The 17,643-nt window shown below is 42.0% G+C and overlaps 1 protein-coding gene across 1 annotated transcript in view; it reads right to left on the reverse strand.

Annotated features, from left to right (window-relative positions):
• The window catches only part of CPXM2 (carboxypeptidase X, M14 family member 2), an 80,127-nt gene extending 62,870 nt beyond the window's left edge, over positions 1-17,257 (reverse strand). Inside the window, exon 1 of the mRNA XM_052799588.1 lies at positions 16,764-17,257. Coding sequence (XP_052655548.1) covers positions 16,764-17,091 — 328 coding nt within the window. The 5' untranslated portion in view covers positions 17,092-17,257. The remainder of the gene's footprint in view (positions 1-16,763) is intronic.
• Between the last annotated feature and the right edge of the window lie 386 nt (positions 17,258-17,643).

The following is a 17,643-nucleotide window of genomic DNA, read 5'->3' on the forward strand; positions in this document are numbered from 1 at the left end:
GGAGATGATGTGATTTATGATGTGGACAACGCAGGAGCCCGATCCCACATGCACAAAGTCGGCACGCTTGGGCACAAGAAGCATTTCCCATTTTTTTCTCCTGGCTCCGTTCCTTGCTGCCTGTGGTTCTTCTGCTCAGGGGGAAGAAGCAACCATAGCCATAGATGCCTGCAGGCAGCAGCCTCCTCCAGGTGGAGAGGCAGGTAGGTATGGAAACGCTGTCCATAGCTCTTGCATGTCTTAAACTGGTTTCATCTCTCTTTCCCCGTGTCTCTTTAGGAGAAGAAAAAGGCAGAGGAAAGGGAGGTGAGGGCAGGCACCCCAGAGTTTCTGCTTCGCTGCCCATGGGAACATCACCTTGCTGACCTGACACGGGAAAGGATGAAGGTGGGAGTCATATTGCAAACCTGCTCATGGCCATTAACAAAAGAAATGATGCGAGGACAAGCTGTGTTCAGTGCAGACCATCAGAATATGGAAGCATTAAGTATCACTGTAGCCCTAGCCCCAGGAAAGGTTTCCAGATGCTCGTGATACTAGGTACCCTCTCATCCAAACCTGACGAGTCCTCTACTTTGTCTGCAAAAGAATATGTGTATTCAGTCGCTCTGAAAAAGACGTGTTATTACCTTTAATGGCCCCAAAAAATACAGCCTGAAAAAATCATATCAATTCTTAACTTTTTATTATGAGCTTTGACTAAGGCTGAATTCTTTGCTATTAATTTTAAAATGTCTCCTCTGATATTTTTCTGAAGCACAGAATGAAGACTTTCTGTAATTCCAGCTAAAGCCACAAAACTGAGTACAGCCATCAAAAATGAGAACCATCTTTTTTTTTCCAGAGCCAAACAAATAGACTTAGCCAAACAATGGAGAAAAGAACTGAGACAGACCACTCGCACAATAGCTGGGTATAGGACTAAAATTACCATTAAAAACGCATATCTGTCCAATGTCTTCACGCCAGAAATAGCTTAAAATATCAACTCACTGAGGCATACTGCAATGCCAAAGATTCTACAATAAGAACATTAACTGTGGCCATCAAAAATACACACTGAAACTTGGAATAGCATTAACAAGTACAAAATCAAGACAGAAAATAGCTACTGTCTTAAGATACAACCCTGGCTTAATAAATGAGACACCTTAAAAGTGCTGAAGTTTAACCACTTTAACAATTACATCTGAGTGTATTTTACCAAAAATAGTACAACTGCATAAAAACAGTTGTACGAGTATAAAATTGGGTTATGCTGCAATTCTTTTCCTCCCCCTCTATGAAAGCTGTAGTAGCAACTTTATACAGAATATAACCATAGTCAGGTATAGCACGTTCACTATCAGTTGTACACAGTGACAGCATACTCAGGAAATTCCTTACACATAAATAACCTTGGAAAATGTCCCTAACTTCAGGCCCTGGAAATACACATCTACCAAGAATTCTGCCAGCTTTAAGGATTTTGCAGCAGAGCCACGCTTTTGGAGCAAAACAGGGATCCCAGGCAGCAAAAGAGAAGTATCCAAGCAGGAGGACGTAGGAAAGTGCTGTATATGCTCCATCATGAGGATCAGAATTGCACACCTGGGGCTATAGTAGATCTAGCGGTGAAATACATGTCAACAGCTTCAGCAGTTCTCTAAAAACACCTAATTTCACTGAAATATGTGGCACTAATATGATATCACCCAGTTTTCACCTTCTCACTCTCCCTAGCATACACATGAAGCCCACACATACAGAGCAGGAAAAACTTGAGAGATTGTAAAGGAGGTCTCATTAGTAGTGACGAGCCATTAAATTTTATTGCCACTACTATAGTTACCTCCGCTCCTGAGAAAGACTGAAATCAGCCACTTCCCAGTCAGTACTACTTAACATTATTCAACTTTTAAGCAAGTTAAGCTCTAGCATAGACCAAACTATATTTCTTTTACTTTTCTGTAAGGTGGAAAATGTGCTGAAAATGATACTGAAACAGATGCGTTAGCTTCCTTTGATGAAGCAGTCCAAAGCCTAACACAAGTAAATCAGGGATGAAGATACAATCACTTTGCTATTTAGTTTGGGGTTTCATAGTAGGCTGTGTTGTACCAGTTTAACTTTCTGACTTAGCTCTTGATGGGAGCCAGAGAACTTCAGAGCCAGCATGATGAAGCAGTATGAGCTATGCCTTTAGGCAGCAGGCAGTCATTAATCAACTTAGCTGTGAGTTGAAATGTCATCTTTCATTTTTTCATGATTAAAACTAAAAATACGCATTTACCAACAGAATGCAGAATAGAAGTAGTCTGTATCTGCAATGAGACCTAGGTGAATAGTACAGAATCATCTTTCCAAGAGTCATTCCTCCCCTGCTGGTTTGTGAAAAACTAAGCCTTGTCAATTTTAAATCTTCCCAAAGAATATGCTACTAATTAGAAGTGACATTAAAATTTGCCTCCTCTGCATGTAGACAAACACACAGTTGCAAACACACCTCCGTGCACAAGCAAGAAGACCCTCGAAGGCGGGCTGACCACTTCAGCAGAGATTGCCAAGCCAACTGTCATACCCCAGCACCCAACTCTGCTTATAAACCCTTGAAATTAATATCCCTCCTCCTCTAGCAGCAGTAAATGTGCTGCCCACTACGAGGAAGGATCACTAAGGACATGAGAGCGACTGTTTAAGCCTCAGAGTTTATTTATGAGTCGTTACCCTGCACAGCCTGGTCTCACTTGCTGCCCAGCCCTCCTCCAGGTTGCACATCTGGGCTAAATACTCGACCTATATAGAGAGCCTGTGACAGGAAATACCTAAAATCAATCCAACTTGGTTTTAAAACCTTTTATAAAGTGTAAGTCTCAGTTTTATGGAGACCTGGTGTGTCTGCTCTAGCAGTGAGTTTAGACATTTATACTTTTTTTTTCCCTAACATCACATCTGTTGTTATTATTTCATATGAAATAATAAGAGGAATGAATAAAAACAAACACTTCTCGTAAAGCATAGAAGTCACCGTAGTGCCTGGAGCTATTGCTCAGACAGTGGTTTCAGAAGAAAGTTGTGTGGTTACAATTAACCTGAACTCAAACTTTGTGCTCCTTTCTAACCCTGAAAAAGGAATCAGTTTGTATTTTCTAGAGCACAGTAGAAGAAAAAAATAAGTTTAGTTGGTTTGTTTGCTTCTCAATTATTCTTTTTGATGAACTTGTTTCTTTAATTGCATGGTTGATTCAAGCACAGCTCTAAAACAGTACTAAAAAGTCAGAAGTGGCTAATACATTTAAAGTCCCAAACGGTGGAAAACTGTTTCAGCGAAGGGATGAAAAATTGACCAAGTGCACACAGAAAATAACCAGAGGTTCTTTGGATATACCCAGAAGTTCTGAAAAGCAAAAGATTTAGGAACTCATATAACAGAGCTTTCTTCTTTCCTTTAAAGCACCCTACGTCCAAGCTGTTGCACCCTTGAGAAGCACCCTGAAAGCAGAGTATTTAAGAGCTCAAAGCAACAGGAAGTAAAACTTCAAGAAACAATTAAATCTCTAAGATATGAGAAAATCAAATCCAGGCACGGATTGAAATGTGACTACCTTCAATTAAAAAAAAAAAAAAAAAAAAAGGGAAAGCATAAAGAGCAGAGGAGTGGAATTGCTGGGGTGCAAGTGGGGGTGCAGGAGGGATGCTTCTCCTGGGAACAGGTCTCTGACTGGCATTTGGGCTCACTGTGGGGACACAAACCTCAGGGCAGCACAGGAATCCCACTGGAAAATGCATCATCGATGAAGAAATCTAAGGACAGAGCCTGGCTTGCAAAGGCAATTAATTATTCCCTAAAGTAATTTCTGTAAAAGGCATGATTTTTAAGGAGCTCAGAATACACACACGCACTCTCCAGTCAGGCTCTCCCTTTCCCACATTTCACCAACTGTGCTTCCCATGAGCTTTTGCTCATCTTCCTAAAGGATTGCAGCTTCCAGATGACTTTTTAGCTTTCACATGTCCGTTGTGAAGATGGCACTTCGCACATACCGTAGTCCCTCCATTTTAATTCCCCCTCTCTGCCTGCCCTCAAACTGTCATGGAAGAGCCAATTTAGGGAACTAAACCAACAATAACAACAACAAAAAATGCCTCAAGCCCAAGCTAGCACCAGGATTCTGTGGTTTTAAACGCTCGGTTAATATCTTTTAAATTTTGAGCACTCAGCATTTTCACAAGCCTCTGAGCTTCCTGCCTGCAGAAAGAGAAACGCTAAAAATACCAGGAGAAAGACATGGCTGTCGATATTTCTGAGCTGACCGGAGGGAAGAACTGGAGGTTCAGCAGGGAAGCTGTTATGAAGCTCCAGCTCCACGCTTCAGCAAAGGAGCTGAAACAGTTCACGCAAGGTTCAGACAAATATCCCAAAGGGTAGGCACCTCTCCAACTCAAATGACTGAGTGTTCAGAGGTCCTTCTTCCCTAGTCCAGCTTCCTATGATCTTGCAGCTTTATGCAGCCCGCAAAAGATTCCCAAAATCCATTCTGTCTAAACATCTCTTCTGCTTTGTTTAACAATTCAGCCCTGGTCCAGCAAAGGCTCATAATCACAGGCTAAACATTTAGCCCATAGGAGGCTTCACTGATTCAAAGCTAAGTGTGTCAGAAGCTTCAAATGATATGAAATGTGAGTTATTAGTGAGTTTAAAATTGCATGCATGCATGTCTACTTGCTCAAGGCTGAAAGCCCAAAGATCTAAACTGAAGGCAATGCATTTACCAGCTTGTGGACCCAGTGAGGACTGCTTAGGAAAGCATTCAGAAAAAACCTAATTTATACTACTTGCCCAGTGAAGTTTGGCATCCTATCCCTGCAGAAAAGTGTCATGCTAGCAATAGCCCATGTTGTCACCAAGAGAATCCTTGTCTCCTCTGCAAAACATGAATGTGCTAATGTGAAAAGTGCAGGCTGGGATTTGGGACTTATCACTAACTCAGCTGCTGCCTTGGAGAGCCCAGCCTCCTTCCCACCCACAGGAGCTGGAAGTATTTACTAAGTATAGGTATTCTGCACTTGAAAAGCTGTGGAATAGAGAAAGCTTTGAGGCAAGCTTCCCTGAGCATACCCCCCCCGCCCCCCTCTCCAAATTTTTCAACTTGCTAATTGGGAGGAAAAAATCTGATTCAGGATTAATGAACAGAAATATGGAATGGTTTTGCAGAGTAATAGTTCTGTCTTATCTTCTCTCCACTTTTTCAAATAGCTCTGTGGCATTATAGCTCCATAACTCCATACTAGCATTTTTTTATCATACTTTGAAAAGTTTCCCATTCTATTCCTCTTGTAAGAGTGTAGGGTCTCTACATGAATGGTCACCATTTGACTAGCATTCAAGCATCAAAAAACCCAAGTACATATTTGCTGTTTACATATTAGCAATATCAAACAATTCAGATGTGTCTGCAATATTTTGTATTCCACATGCTACTGGCCTTCATCATGATTTGGATTATTTAGAAAGTAGATCTACAAGACTTTTTTCCCCCTCTTTTCATTTAATAGTTTAAAATAACACTGAATGCTTTCAGCTGCTGTTGAGAGCTTTGCTCTTTGTTCATTGTGGACTTAAATTATTGCTTGCAAACAGACATTGCTCTTTTTTTTGTAGAAGGGTTTTCAGATCCTAAGCAATAAGCAGTAGTTTTGCAGAAAAATTGGATCAAGAGTGTATTAGCCTCATATTTTCTTCTCTTTTTAAATAAAGAATTCAGTCATTCAGGCAGAGAGCAGATGCTATACATTGTGATTTCAGTGACCAGATACCTCAACGCTCATTCCTCCAGGGCTGCAAGTTTGGCAACTGAGGAATTTATCCATTTTCTTCTCTGAGCCTCATGCATCGCACCCATCTCTGGGCCTCTGCAGTACCTGGGCTCACCTTGTCAGCATTTTCAAAGGTCTTTGGAAGAAGACTCAGCTTTCTGCCTCTATATATGATCCCTCAATCATCTGTTGCACTACAAGATGGAAACAAGATTTTTGGGGGGCCCTTTTTGTCACTTGTATTTATCTAATGAAATACCTGATGCAAAGGAACTGGACCAGATTTGAGACACTCATCTGAGCAGCCTGCAAAAGTTTTGGGCTGCAGTCCTCTGCTGGGATCCGAAAGCATCCGGAGGAGCCTGAGGAAAAAAATATCTGCCAAAAGAGCTGTAAGATGTTTTTCTCTCTGTCTTAGTCGGGGTGTGCGCTGGACCTTGGCTATGACCAGCCCTGGCTACTCATCCTCTCCTCTCCTCAGCCCTCTATTCACCAGCAGCGTAAGAGCTATTGCCTCACCTTAGGGGAAGGCTCCTGCTCCAGTGACATGAACTGAAGACTGGGGCATGTCCCCATGCTCTTGGGCCACCTGCATCCCGGAGAGATCCGACTCCAGAGTTATTGTGGGAAATTCCAGCCTTCCCTCCAGCCATGTGTACAGGCCATATATAACCCAGAGATACTTTTGGCAAAGTTCTCGATGGAATTTTTCCTTGGAATTTAAAGTGCGCAAAGAAAGTGCAGTTTAAATACTCTGTGGGATAAAACTGGGTCTAGCCTTTGGGGTAGGGCACTTGCCATCCAGCTCGTGATGGCAAATATAATTCTATTTCTGAAATGTTTTCTGTAACTTCTCAGTACATAAGCAATTAAGGGAGAAAAGAGAAAAATCATGTTGTCAAAGGCTGAAGTTTTAAGTTCTACTTTTAGGCAATCACATATGAAAGGCTGTTTGGCTGAAACTGAAGTCTGTGTTCTAAGTCAGTAAAAAATCTTTGGGAGGGTTGAAATCTGGTCCTATGTTCAGACATCCTCTGTTATGTGTATGGGGGAAAAAAGAGTGTGTTAAAGCCAAATCTGGCATAAAGGGTGGTTGTAATGGTGGTGGTAGGGAGTGCTTACATCCAGATTTGAGATCAGCTCTTCTAAGATACTTTGAACTTTTCCCTTCATTTGACAGATGTTTTAGGAGGACCCTGAAAGTAGAGAGGAGCCATAAACCTGTCACCATAAAACACTGTATCTCTGAAGAGGAGAACATAAAAATACTCTAATTTCTGGGAAAGAATGAGAAAGATGGTTTTCAGTTGCTCCCATTGCAAACACCATCTCCCAGCACACCGCAATGATTAATGCGCTCGGGCAGTTTACAGTAAATCTTAGATGTGTTAGAGGAAGGAGATACTTGGCCTTGCTCTGTGCTCTCTTGTCAAACATAACTCCCCTTGAAATGGGAAACTGTTTTGCTTTCTGAAGTTCATAGGAGGAAACAGGTAAAAGGCAAAACTGGGGGCAACGGAGACCGCAGACCTCCTGAGCCCCTCCACAGGCCAAAGAAAACTCTGGGAGCAGGGACATTTGGGGTTCCACCTCAGGTTCCCTTTTAGGTCCCAGCCAGGAGGATCAACCCTGTAGAGCCAAAAAGAAGGGAAATGTCAAGAAAACTGCTAAATCTGTGATATGTGGGAGTGTGAGGAAGAAATCATCTACAGGAAGCATTAAGCCCCATAATCTAAGCAAGCAAATCAGATTTAGGAAGCTCTGTTGGCCATTTTCTGGATGAGCTATTGAGGTCCAAAAGAAAGAAGAACCACCTGAGTACAGGACTCTGGTGCTGAAGCCAACTGAGTCCCAATATGGCACAGGTGAACGCTGTACCTATCGTATCTAGTAGTGTCTCTTTCTGGATGATGAAGACCTGTCTGCCATGTACTGGGATTCAAAACTGAGCATTTGCCTGTCCATGTCTCCTGAATGGAGGTGATTATTATGGTATTTGTATTAGCTCTCAATGAATGAAATAGAGAAATATTGACTACAGTTTCCATCACTACCACCAAAACAATCACTACCTGTGGCTATATTTCTAAGGACAGGAGCTTTCTTAGATTGCAATCTGCTGTGAAGCACAACACTCTTTCAAAAATCCCGTATTTTTAGAAGTTTGTAACTATAAAAATGCACATAATCCTTTAATATAGACTTCATGAAGTTCTAAGTTGCATTGTTAGTTGAACTTTGTCCTTGGGAATCATGTTGATTATAGAGACCGCTATTGCCAGGTACATACCTCGCATAATTCACAAGCAGCCCAAGTCATGTAAGAATTCTGTCAGGCAATTCATTAAAAAAAAAAAAAAAGATAAACCACAAAATAGATCTATAAGTGATTAATCAAAAAAAAAAAAGAGAGAGCTCCATTAATCAGGTTCACTATTCATTTTGAAAGTAATATTTTCTATGTTGGCAGCTGGAAACTACAGAGTAGGTACATTGTGTAGCAGAAAGAAGTAAAAAGAGATCTAAGCTGCCAATACATGAACTATGTTTAACTTATGTATACAACAACTTTTCTTACATTCCTTGTTTGGACTGTTCGATGCAGCAGCACTTTTGCAGATACAGCATCCTGCTAATTCTTGTGTTAAAGCAGGAGCAGAACTATATCATTAACTATTATTTACAGACCTGTACATTCAGAGGATTCCCATACTGTAAATAACCATAAGTAAACAGAATATTAATCCTATATCTGGGTGCTTTCACTACTGAATCAGATACTCAACTTCACCCATGAGCCATAGTTACTGGAAGTCACTATGGTCCACTGAAGCTCGCCAGCTTTTTTGTGATTTTCTACAATATCAAATCCCAGCAGACACACTGTGACGCAGCCCCACGCAGTGCAGGTTTGGGGCTCACTCATGTGTCGGAATAGGAAATCATTCACTCTTCCTAATCCAAGAGTAAAATGTGTTTCTCCAGCTCTGACACAGTAGTAGTAGCTCATAATTTTTTACAAGACATTCTTGTAAAATGCACTCTACAGTGTATTGGGCCTGATTCCTGTTTATAAGATAGCTCCTTTAAACACCCCTCCAGAATCAGAAAGTCACTCTTAAGCCTCTTTTTGTTTAGAAAAATGATGTAGATTGCTGTGGAAATAAGGAATGAAAACCTTTATCTTTTCTCATCTCCGTTTAACCTACAGTAACATACCAGCTTGCCAATGCCAGTATGTTACCCACCACAAGGGAAGTATTTTATGTCCAAAAGGGGACTTAGATATCTATCAGCAGACTCACCAGACTACCCTTTGTAATTTAATTCAAACAGGGCTAGAGAGATTAACAGCTAAACCCGAGTACTCTAAAGATGCTTTAAATGATCCCCACATACTTCCTCTGATGTCTTCATAGGCGCTCTGACTCTCTGAGTCACCATCTGGCATCTCTTCATTCCCCCTCTTGTTTTTCTCACCTTTTTTTGTTGCCATTTTTAGCTATGGGTAGAAAAGAGAAACAGTTTTCCTTTTACACTTGTCAAGTTGATTTAGCACTGCCTGGTGACTGCACGAAGAATAAAATGCCTTGCTCCTCTCTGATGGTGCTCCATCCCTTCCAGCTCACAGCAGACACCCCGAGTACCCTGTTCTTCCCCACATCGGGACGATAAAACCACAGGGGAATGGAATCACAAGTGTTCCTTTGGCTGTGCTACAAGGAAATTAGAAACGTTCTTGCATCAGAAGTAGTGAATTAACATTGCCGTGTGTTTTACTAACGATTTAATGTAGGTGTTTTTCATTACTTGAGCAGAAATGTAAGAACCCCACCTTCTGAAGTCAACAGAAACAGCCAGAGAAAGGCTTCCAGAGGAGCAAGGCTGGTCCCTGAAAGAGGTAGATGTGCCCAGTGAGCAGCATCACCTGTGGCTCGGGAAAAGATGTCCCCATCAGGAAAATAATCAGACAGCAGCAGTGTTAGAGACCCATCTTGGGGCTGGCCACAGTGTCCTCTAAACATTCTTATTTCCATTTTCCACGCACTTTATTCTTGTCTGGGCATGGATAGTGTGTTCAGGCAGGTTACTGAGAAGTAACTTCTACATTGGAGATGTAACTGCACAGATACGATGGCCACGACCACCCCTGAATGAAATTCCATGCAAAAATGAAGGAAACTCGAATGTTCTCTTTGATTCATGGCCTATTGAATTAAATAGGACTAAACTGTCCATTCAGGTAGCTCCCAGGGACAGAAAGATTAAAGGCGATTGTCTGTTTCTAACATGAGTGATCATTCCCATCACCTCTGTTTTCTCTCGGTGAATGTTTGTTTGAGCTGAGTAAAGGCTATGGAGTGTTTTGCATGTGTAATCACTGGATATTAAAAGGCAAATAATTTTGGCTACATCAGAGCTTTGCTTGTTCCTGTTTTCCTCGAGTACCCCAAAACCTAGTGTTAAAGGCACATATTTATATGTTCATTTCAAAAAGCCTTGCTTTATAAAACGAGCAGTACTACAAGACATAACCTCACCAGAAGCCTGACAAGAAGATGAGATCTAATGCATCCTTTGCATAATAACAATACAAGCACAAGCAGCGACTATGTGTGAATATGATAATCAGCTCTGTACACAGCCAACAAATCTTTTGGTAGTCTGCTTTTTACATAGACAGTGAATTGGGCAAGATTCAAAAATCCCAGGAATAAAAAGGCTCAGACATTGAAAATTCAAGAAATTACTTCTTCTGCACCATACTTTCCACTTCCACTACTTCATCTTTTCGACAGATTCTAAGTTCACATAGCTGACAGAAGTCTTCATTCCAAACCCAAAAGAAATAAATGAAATTTGATTGTGAACCATCGGATTGACCTGTCTAGCCAGCTCACTGAACAGAGAATAACATTAAAAACCAAGAATGAATTCAAATAAGAGTGACCCGTGATATGCTGGCATTTCAGGAACAAGTCTAGACTCAGGTTCATACTATTAAAATCTGTTCAGTGAAACCATCCCCTTTTTAAAGAGGTATTTTTCTCACCTTAAAAATTAGTTTGAATTCAGAGAAGGCTGCTAGGAGAATTATCATAGAAAACGGTTTTTCCTAGCATAATCAAATGTGTTTATTCTGTTTTTTTTTTTTTCCTCATGTTACATTATTCATTGAAGCCATGGGTAAGGAAAGATGCTAATCAAAAAGGTTTGGCCAGTTTTGAGGGCATTGCTCATTATTCATTCTTAGTCATCCTTTGTCCTCTTTTGTTGTGACATTCTTTAAAGGATGGGCTCTTAAATGGAATAGCTATGTTACATTTCATTATTCTACATATTTGTAGAAGTCCTAAGGAGAAAATAGAAGCTGGTAGATGAAAGAAAGCTCATTAAAAGCCACAGGTTTTCATCTTTGCTTGTCACATCTGGCAATTAGGATGTGATACAGGTCATATTAAAATTCATGGGATATGCACCTAAGGCCAATGAGTTCATTCTTAAAAGTTGCTAGTATAAGAAGTTTTAAGCAAAAGCTTTAAAATTACAATCTACATTCTAGGTCACAGGAGTGCTCCACTTTCTCTGGGCTTCTCAGGAATGGAAGCCAGCTACAAGGTTTAGGAGAGAGGATACCAGTGGGCTAGAAAACAGCAGCACTGGTAATTACCCAGCACATGGATAATCCTGTGCTTATTTCTTCCTAGTTCCTATATGAGTCATTTATCACTGCATAGCCTTCTCTTAAATACCAGACTATGCACGCAGTCATCCCCCAACCTTCACTTCACCCTCCGACTCGGTTCCCTAAGCCAAAAGCCCGTTTCCCGTTCCCCCCGAATCTCTTCTGTATTTCCAGCTCCTGCCCCGCTTCCCTTCACACCTTTCCCTCTAAGCTCCCCGACGCGCTGCCGAAAGCCACCGCCGGCTCCGCTCCCTGCCAGACCCACGCCAGTCGCCCGCCCCGTCTGGCTTTCGGCCCTTGCGTTCCGCCCAAAGGCACCTTGCCAAGGTTTCTAATTACTTTTTTCCCAGCCAGAGCTCTGAGGCATTACCCCATCTTCAACGTGCCAGCAAAGTTCAATACGCTGGACTTCAAAGGTCTTTAGAAAACTTTGACTTTGATGACTCTCTTTGCTCCTAGATTTCCTCCTCACTCCAGGTACACCTTCAGCCTGCCTGCCTGTTTTCAGACTCCCCCCTTCCCATCTTTGCTCTAGCTAATCCCATCCAAATCCACAATTTTGGCAAGCAATGCTGATTCACAGGCTACCTTTTCCTTCTATGTTTCCTTCTGTTCTGGCTGGAAACCTGGTGTATCTTGGTGACCCCTTCTTAAGTGCTTTCAGCTATCAGTTCAATGCCTCGCATATCACTCTTTCAGATCTTCTTCCTAGCAACAAATTCACCATTCAAATGCCAGTAACACCATAAACTTGTCATGTTTTTAACTTCACACCCGCTTCAGGTCTTCATCACCATTTTGCACTGAAAACTTTCCAGTTTTTCCTGAATGACATCTCTCTGATTCAGCTTTTCCTCGTCGTTCACTCATTGATCTCTCTCCAAGCCTTCATTATCTCATATCTTGATAAATGCCTCAATTAATGTACTATCAGCCTATTTTTATACATTCAAATTCTTTCTGCAAGATAATTTTCATGGTTGCTTGCATTGGCCTTTTATCCCCTTTTTGCCTTCCCTTGCTGACTCCTCCTCAGACACGTGGTCCAGTGAGATCTTGACCCATCCCAGAGATTCCTATGCACTACATAAATTAAAAAAACCTAACAAACCAAAAACCTTAAGAATTACATTGTTGAACAGGTGGCAACATTACACAAAAATAAACAAATACGGGGAAAGTAAACAGTGATGAATCTGAAGAGTTTCATCAAGCCTGGGGAAAGCAACAGATAAGACAAGGCAAAAGAAATCATGATTACTACACACACACACACATGTTGGATTGCGCAGATATCCAACACTGGAAGACCTGTGAAATACAAAATAGATGTGCACTAGAATCCCATTCTGAGCCCTGCCATATAAATAAATGTTACTCCTTTATTTTCTAAAGGCAGTCAGAACTGAGGTATGGCCAGAACAAGAACTACTATAACAAGTATAAGTTTTGTAAACAAATCAAAATTGCAGATTTAATTGTGGCAGGTTTGGGCGCAATAGGATTGAGAATGGGAACTGTTGAGTCACAACCCAGAGCGATGTGCGACACTGAGCAGCGTTCGTGGGGACCTCAGCCCCATAAACCTCACAGTGATGAATTTTTGCCTGTATGCAGACAGACCCCCAAACCATCTGTAGGAATCTGCCCCACAGATGGTAGCTGAGACGGCATACATTAAACTCTATTAAAGGCCTCATAAATGAAAAACATTGACATTAACAAGACTCTTTCCACTGATTTGAATGGGCTTTGGATAGTGGCCTAGACAAACAAGGATGGAATTAGAAAATGGAAACATGTATATACAGAAACCTGTCAATCCAACTGTTTACCTTCCAAGGATGACCTAGTACCACTTCATTTATGAGTCATTTAAAGGGCAAGGAGGCAGGCTGATATTTTTAACTGTAATCTGAATCGAGTATTTGCAAATATTGATTCTAATAATACTTTAAAAAAACCCCAACACATTGCAACCCCACGGGCATCAATAGGCTTTCTTTCTACATTAATATTTCACAGATTGAAAATATCTATATTCTCACCACCTTCAGGAATCAGCTTAAATAAATTGAGCCTGTGTCATCTGTTATGTGCCGTGTCCTTCAGACTGCTATATTTGATTGCAACTTTGATTCAAAGCTAGGGCTGATCAGTACCAGCTGCTCAGCCAAAGGGCAGATCACACGTTCCCGTTCCTCCGCTTTCTTCATCCCAGCTCCCAGCCAGACTATTGTTTGTTACAACTAATTAATCCCACATGCCCCGACTGCCAGTGAGCCTCACAAAAAGCAAATTTTTGTATTTACTGCATGTCCAATAAATCAATTCCACTTCCAGATATATGTATAAACACATAAATGTATACATATAGACACAACACATATATTTACACAGCCAGATTTATAGTTACTATTCATGGATATCTGTTTGGGAACTGCTATTATTATTTCTAGTCATCCTCTTAACAGGCCAACTGTGAGAAATTATAGGTATGTATTATTATTTAGGCACCACTGTGAGGGGCCAGATTGTCAGATCTTCATTTCAGACCGATCCCTGGTGACACGGTGACATGGCACTAAGCATTGGAGTCACTGCACCGGCAGGACCTGGCCCTTGCCTGCCTTTGGGAGAGGAGAAAGGAGAAATTTCAAATATTATAGCCAGAATTTTTAACATTGTCTGCAGTTAAAATTGCCTGACACTTCCTGCTAAAAACCTCCTGTTTTCACTCACATCTTTAACAAATGGTAACCATTCTCTTTGCTGGGTGTTTGCCTTAGGGCTTATTATGGCTATTTCAGTTAAAATAGTTCAGCTGCTCCCGAGGAAATACACTGCATTTTCCCATATTAAAGTAAGTCTAACAGCCGGTTTGTTGAGTTGGTGTCAAGCCTCCATGTGCTGGAGCAAGGAGCGAAAGCTTGGTGGAGGGCATCGGTTGTTTGTTGTACCTCTGGCTATTTTTTTAAAATAGGCTTTATAGGCTATATAGGCTCATAGGCTTTATAACCTCTTCTTGCACATGGCTGGTGAAAGCTTTGAGCTTGGTAGCTCAGCTGTGCCAAAAGAACATGTGCCTGCTGTGGCAGCAAGGACTGAGTTATTTCCAGCTGCTTTTGGTGGTACATCACGAGCCTCTCCCGTGCTCCCCTTCATCTTGCGCTTGGCCATGTGGAAGAAGAGGAGGAGGCTGAGGAAGGATCTCACCTGACTGCAGAAATAAAATGACTGCCTGGACTCAGAGAGTCAGGTAGGGTGGAAAGTAAAATGCAGTAAATCAGGAGATGAAACTTGCACAAGTCAACTGGTTGGCGCACAATGGAGTGTTTTCTGCGGAAGGTCTGGGGAGGTCTTTTTATCCTTTTCTAATTCCATCGTTCCCTACGCAGAAAAATGAATGTGATTCCATCGGTAAAATCAAACATTCTTAGGAAATGACGAAATTCAGACTACCCGTAAAACCTCGGTATGCTCCCCTAGTAGGTCAGCAGTGTAAAATAGTTTGAATTTTGTACTGCTATCCCTACAGTGCATGAACCAAACCAGGTTTGGAAGGGATGAGTGTTCCATAATGATGGAGGTAGTTATTTGTACAGCTGCTGCCTTCTCTGCACCTGTAAGGTGCTCAGTGCAGCGGGTGGGGAACAAGGAAGATGCCTGTCCATAAAGAGAAATGAACATTGCCCTCACAGATTGGATGCTATCCTCATCGCTGTCATGGTGCTCCATGTTTGGTGGAGTATGTCTGAAGCCGTGGTGCCGGGGAAACTGGGGAAAAAGCCAACGGGGAAGGTGAAAGCAGAGCTCAACTGCAGAACATCCCACTACAGGCTGGAAAACTATTGCCTCCACCACAATGAAGAAGAAAAAGCCTGGTACTTAATTAGGTAGCTTTAAAACCCCTACGTTGCCCATGGTTAGATAATAAACCTAATCAGCCAGTCCTTGAGACAGTCCAGGCAGTGCGGTGTGCTTGGGAAGCTGCTGTCTAGCTGCTGGTCCCCGAGGCAGCCACGGGCACAGATGTCTCGTGTCTCTGCTCCCTCACACACGGTGTATTTGCTGTCATCCGTGATTTCAGCCTTGAGTTACACGGGCAATCCAAACTGGCTGCCCCACAAACAGTTTTCCAGATTTCAGAAATGGTATTTTCTTATCACTATTAACTATTATAGACGCTCATATCTTTGCTAATCAAAGGCTAATTAATTTCTGTTAGTGTTAACATTAAATTGAAAATATTTTCTTTATTATCTGTTAGGTGTAACAGGGAAAAGTTAATGTCACTCTACAACCCTTGATCCTCTGTTTTGCTGTACTGCAGGTATTAATGGCTCTAAATTGCAAACTTTGTGCCCTACGCTCGAGCAGCTAACATTAAAAGTTTCCTTCTGAAGTAAAGGGGAGTTCAGCTGTAGGGGAGTGGGATTTGGCCCCAAATTTTACAACTCTAAAGTTCATCACACGGGCCAAACTCACTCCTAAGTGTCCCAAACCAGCAAAGTACCTACCGTACATTCAGAAAACACAGAAAGAAAATACTCTTCTTTCAAGGTGGTGCAGTGGGAAAACCCGGATGGTAAAAGCTGATCAAGATTCTGCAAACTTTAATAACTGCATATTTTCATCTAATCAAATGCAGAAAATAGAAAATGGAATAAAGCATGGCCTTTTTTGTTATAAGGCATTTTTGTTGCTGTGTAATTTCTTTATTTTAGAGGTCAATAATTAAATTGAGCTTGTTATGGCTTAGTCTTTTACAGGAAGATCTTTGTTTACGTATCTTCCTCTGGAGTCCTTTAAAGTGAAATCTCAAAGAAATTCACAGGTTTATAAGTAAAATTAATTCAGGAACCTCTCAGATTAAAATGACAAAGGATAAAGTAGGATGTTACCATATACAATCAGCTTTTACTACAGAATCTGTCTCTCTTCTTTTCCTTAGAGAACAGCAGCTTTAACAGCAAGCCAGTTGTCAAGTGCAATTAAGAAGGAAAACTCCCTATACTAGCTAGAGTGCAGCATAAATAATCCATTACCACTCTGAAACCTCTTTACTTGATGAGGAAAGGGTTAAAAACCCCACAAAAGTTCCGTAGCTCTGTTCTGTGGGATATTAAAAATAAATGTGTTGTCATCAGCATCACCACGAGCACATTTACTGTTATTATTACCAAGACTGCCATTAACTGGATATTCATTAATGTTAAAAGTCACAGTCAGCATGAGATTCAGCAGACTCCACGCTCTGGAGGAGGAGGTGGAAAGTTACCTGGTGGAGTTTCAAGAATGGATTTTCCTTTTTTGTTGCTTTTCTTCGGTTTTAACTCTTTCCTGCTCGGTTTGAACCCTGGGTGCTCCTCTGTCGCTGCAGCACGGATAGGTCCTTCCTCTCCAGGTTGCTCCGTGAAAGGAAAAAACTCTTCACCGGGATACGGAAAGGAATAATAATGATCCCTGTTGCTAATCTCCTGCAGGTAATAATCCTGATCGTCCAAGGGTACAGCCCGGGACACATCTCCCAGCAATGCCAGCCCAAAGGCGCAGAGAGCGAGGCAGAGTTGAGAAGAACATGAGCCTTTCTTGCTGAGGGCAATCATTATCGTTTGCTTTTGCAGAAATCTCCTCCGCAAGTCCCAGAACTTTATTTGGAAACAGGGAAAACAGAGAGCCTTGGCAGCTGGCGAACCTCCCCCCCCCCCAGGAGACGCAGAGGGCTGAAGGAGCCTGCCTGCGAAAAATGCCTCCGCTTTGGGCTAGTTTTGCAAAAGTTGCGAGGAGCGCAGCGGGATGGAGGGCTGCGGAGGGAGGGGGCAGGACGGGGATGCATGTGATCGTCGGGCTCACCAGCCAGACAGACGGACAAGCGCTCTGCTCCGCCGGCGTTTGGCAGGTGGGATCTCCAGCACGGTTAGCTTGCTGCTTTTCCTCTCCTGCCTCTCATTTTTTTTTGTCGTTGTCGTTGCCGCTTTCTCCCCCAAAACAGAGTTACGAGACAGTTTCAGCTAAATCCCCTAACAGTTCCTTTAGTCTTCCCGCACGCAGCTGATCCAAGAGAGCATTTATTCAAAGAAAAGTAAAGTTGGCAGCCAGCCTTTGCCTCCCAGCCTGTGTACAAAAGTGTTTCCCTCCCCCAGGAGATGCTGTGCAGA

Source organism: Harpia harpyja, chromosome 10, assembly GCF_026419915.1.
Source record: "Harpia harpyja isolate bHarHar1 chromosome 10, bHarHar1 primary haplotype, whole genome shotgun sequence".
Lineage (NCBI taxonomy): Eukaryota > Metazoa > Chordata > Aves > Accipitriformes > Accipitridae > Harpia > Harpia harpyja.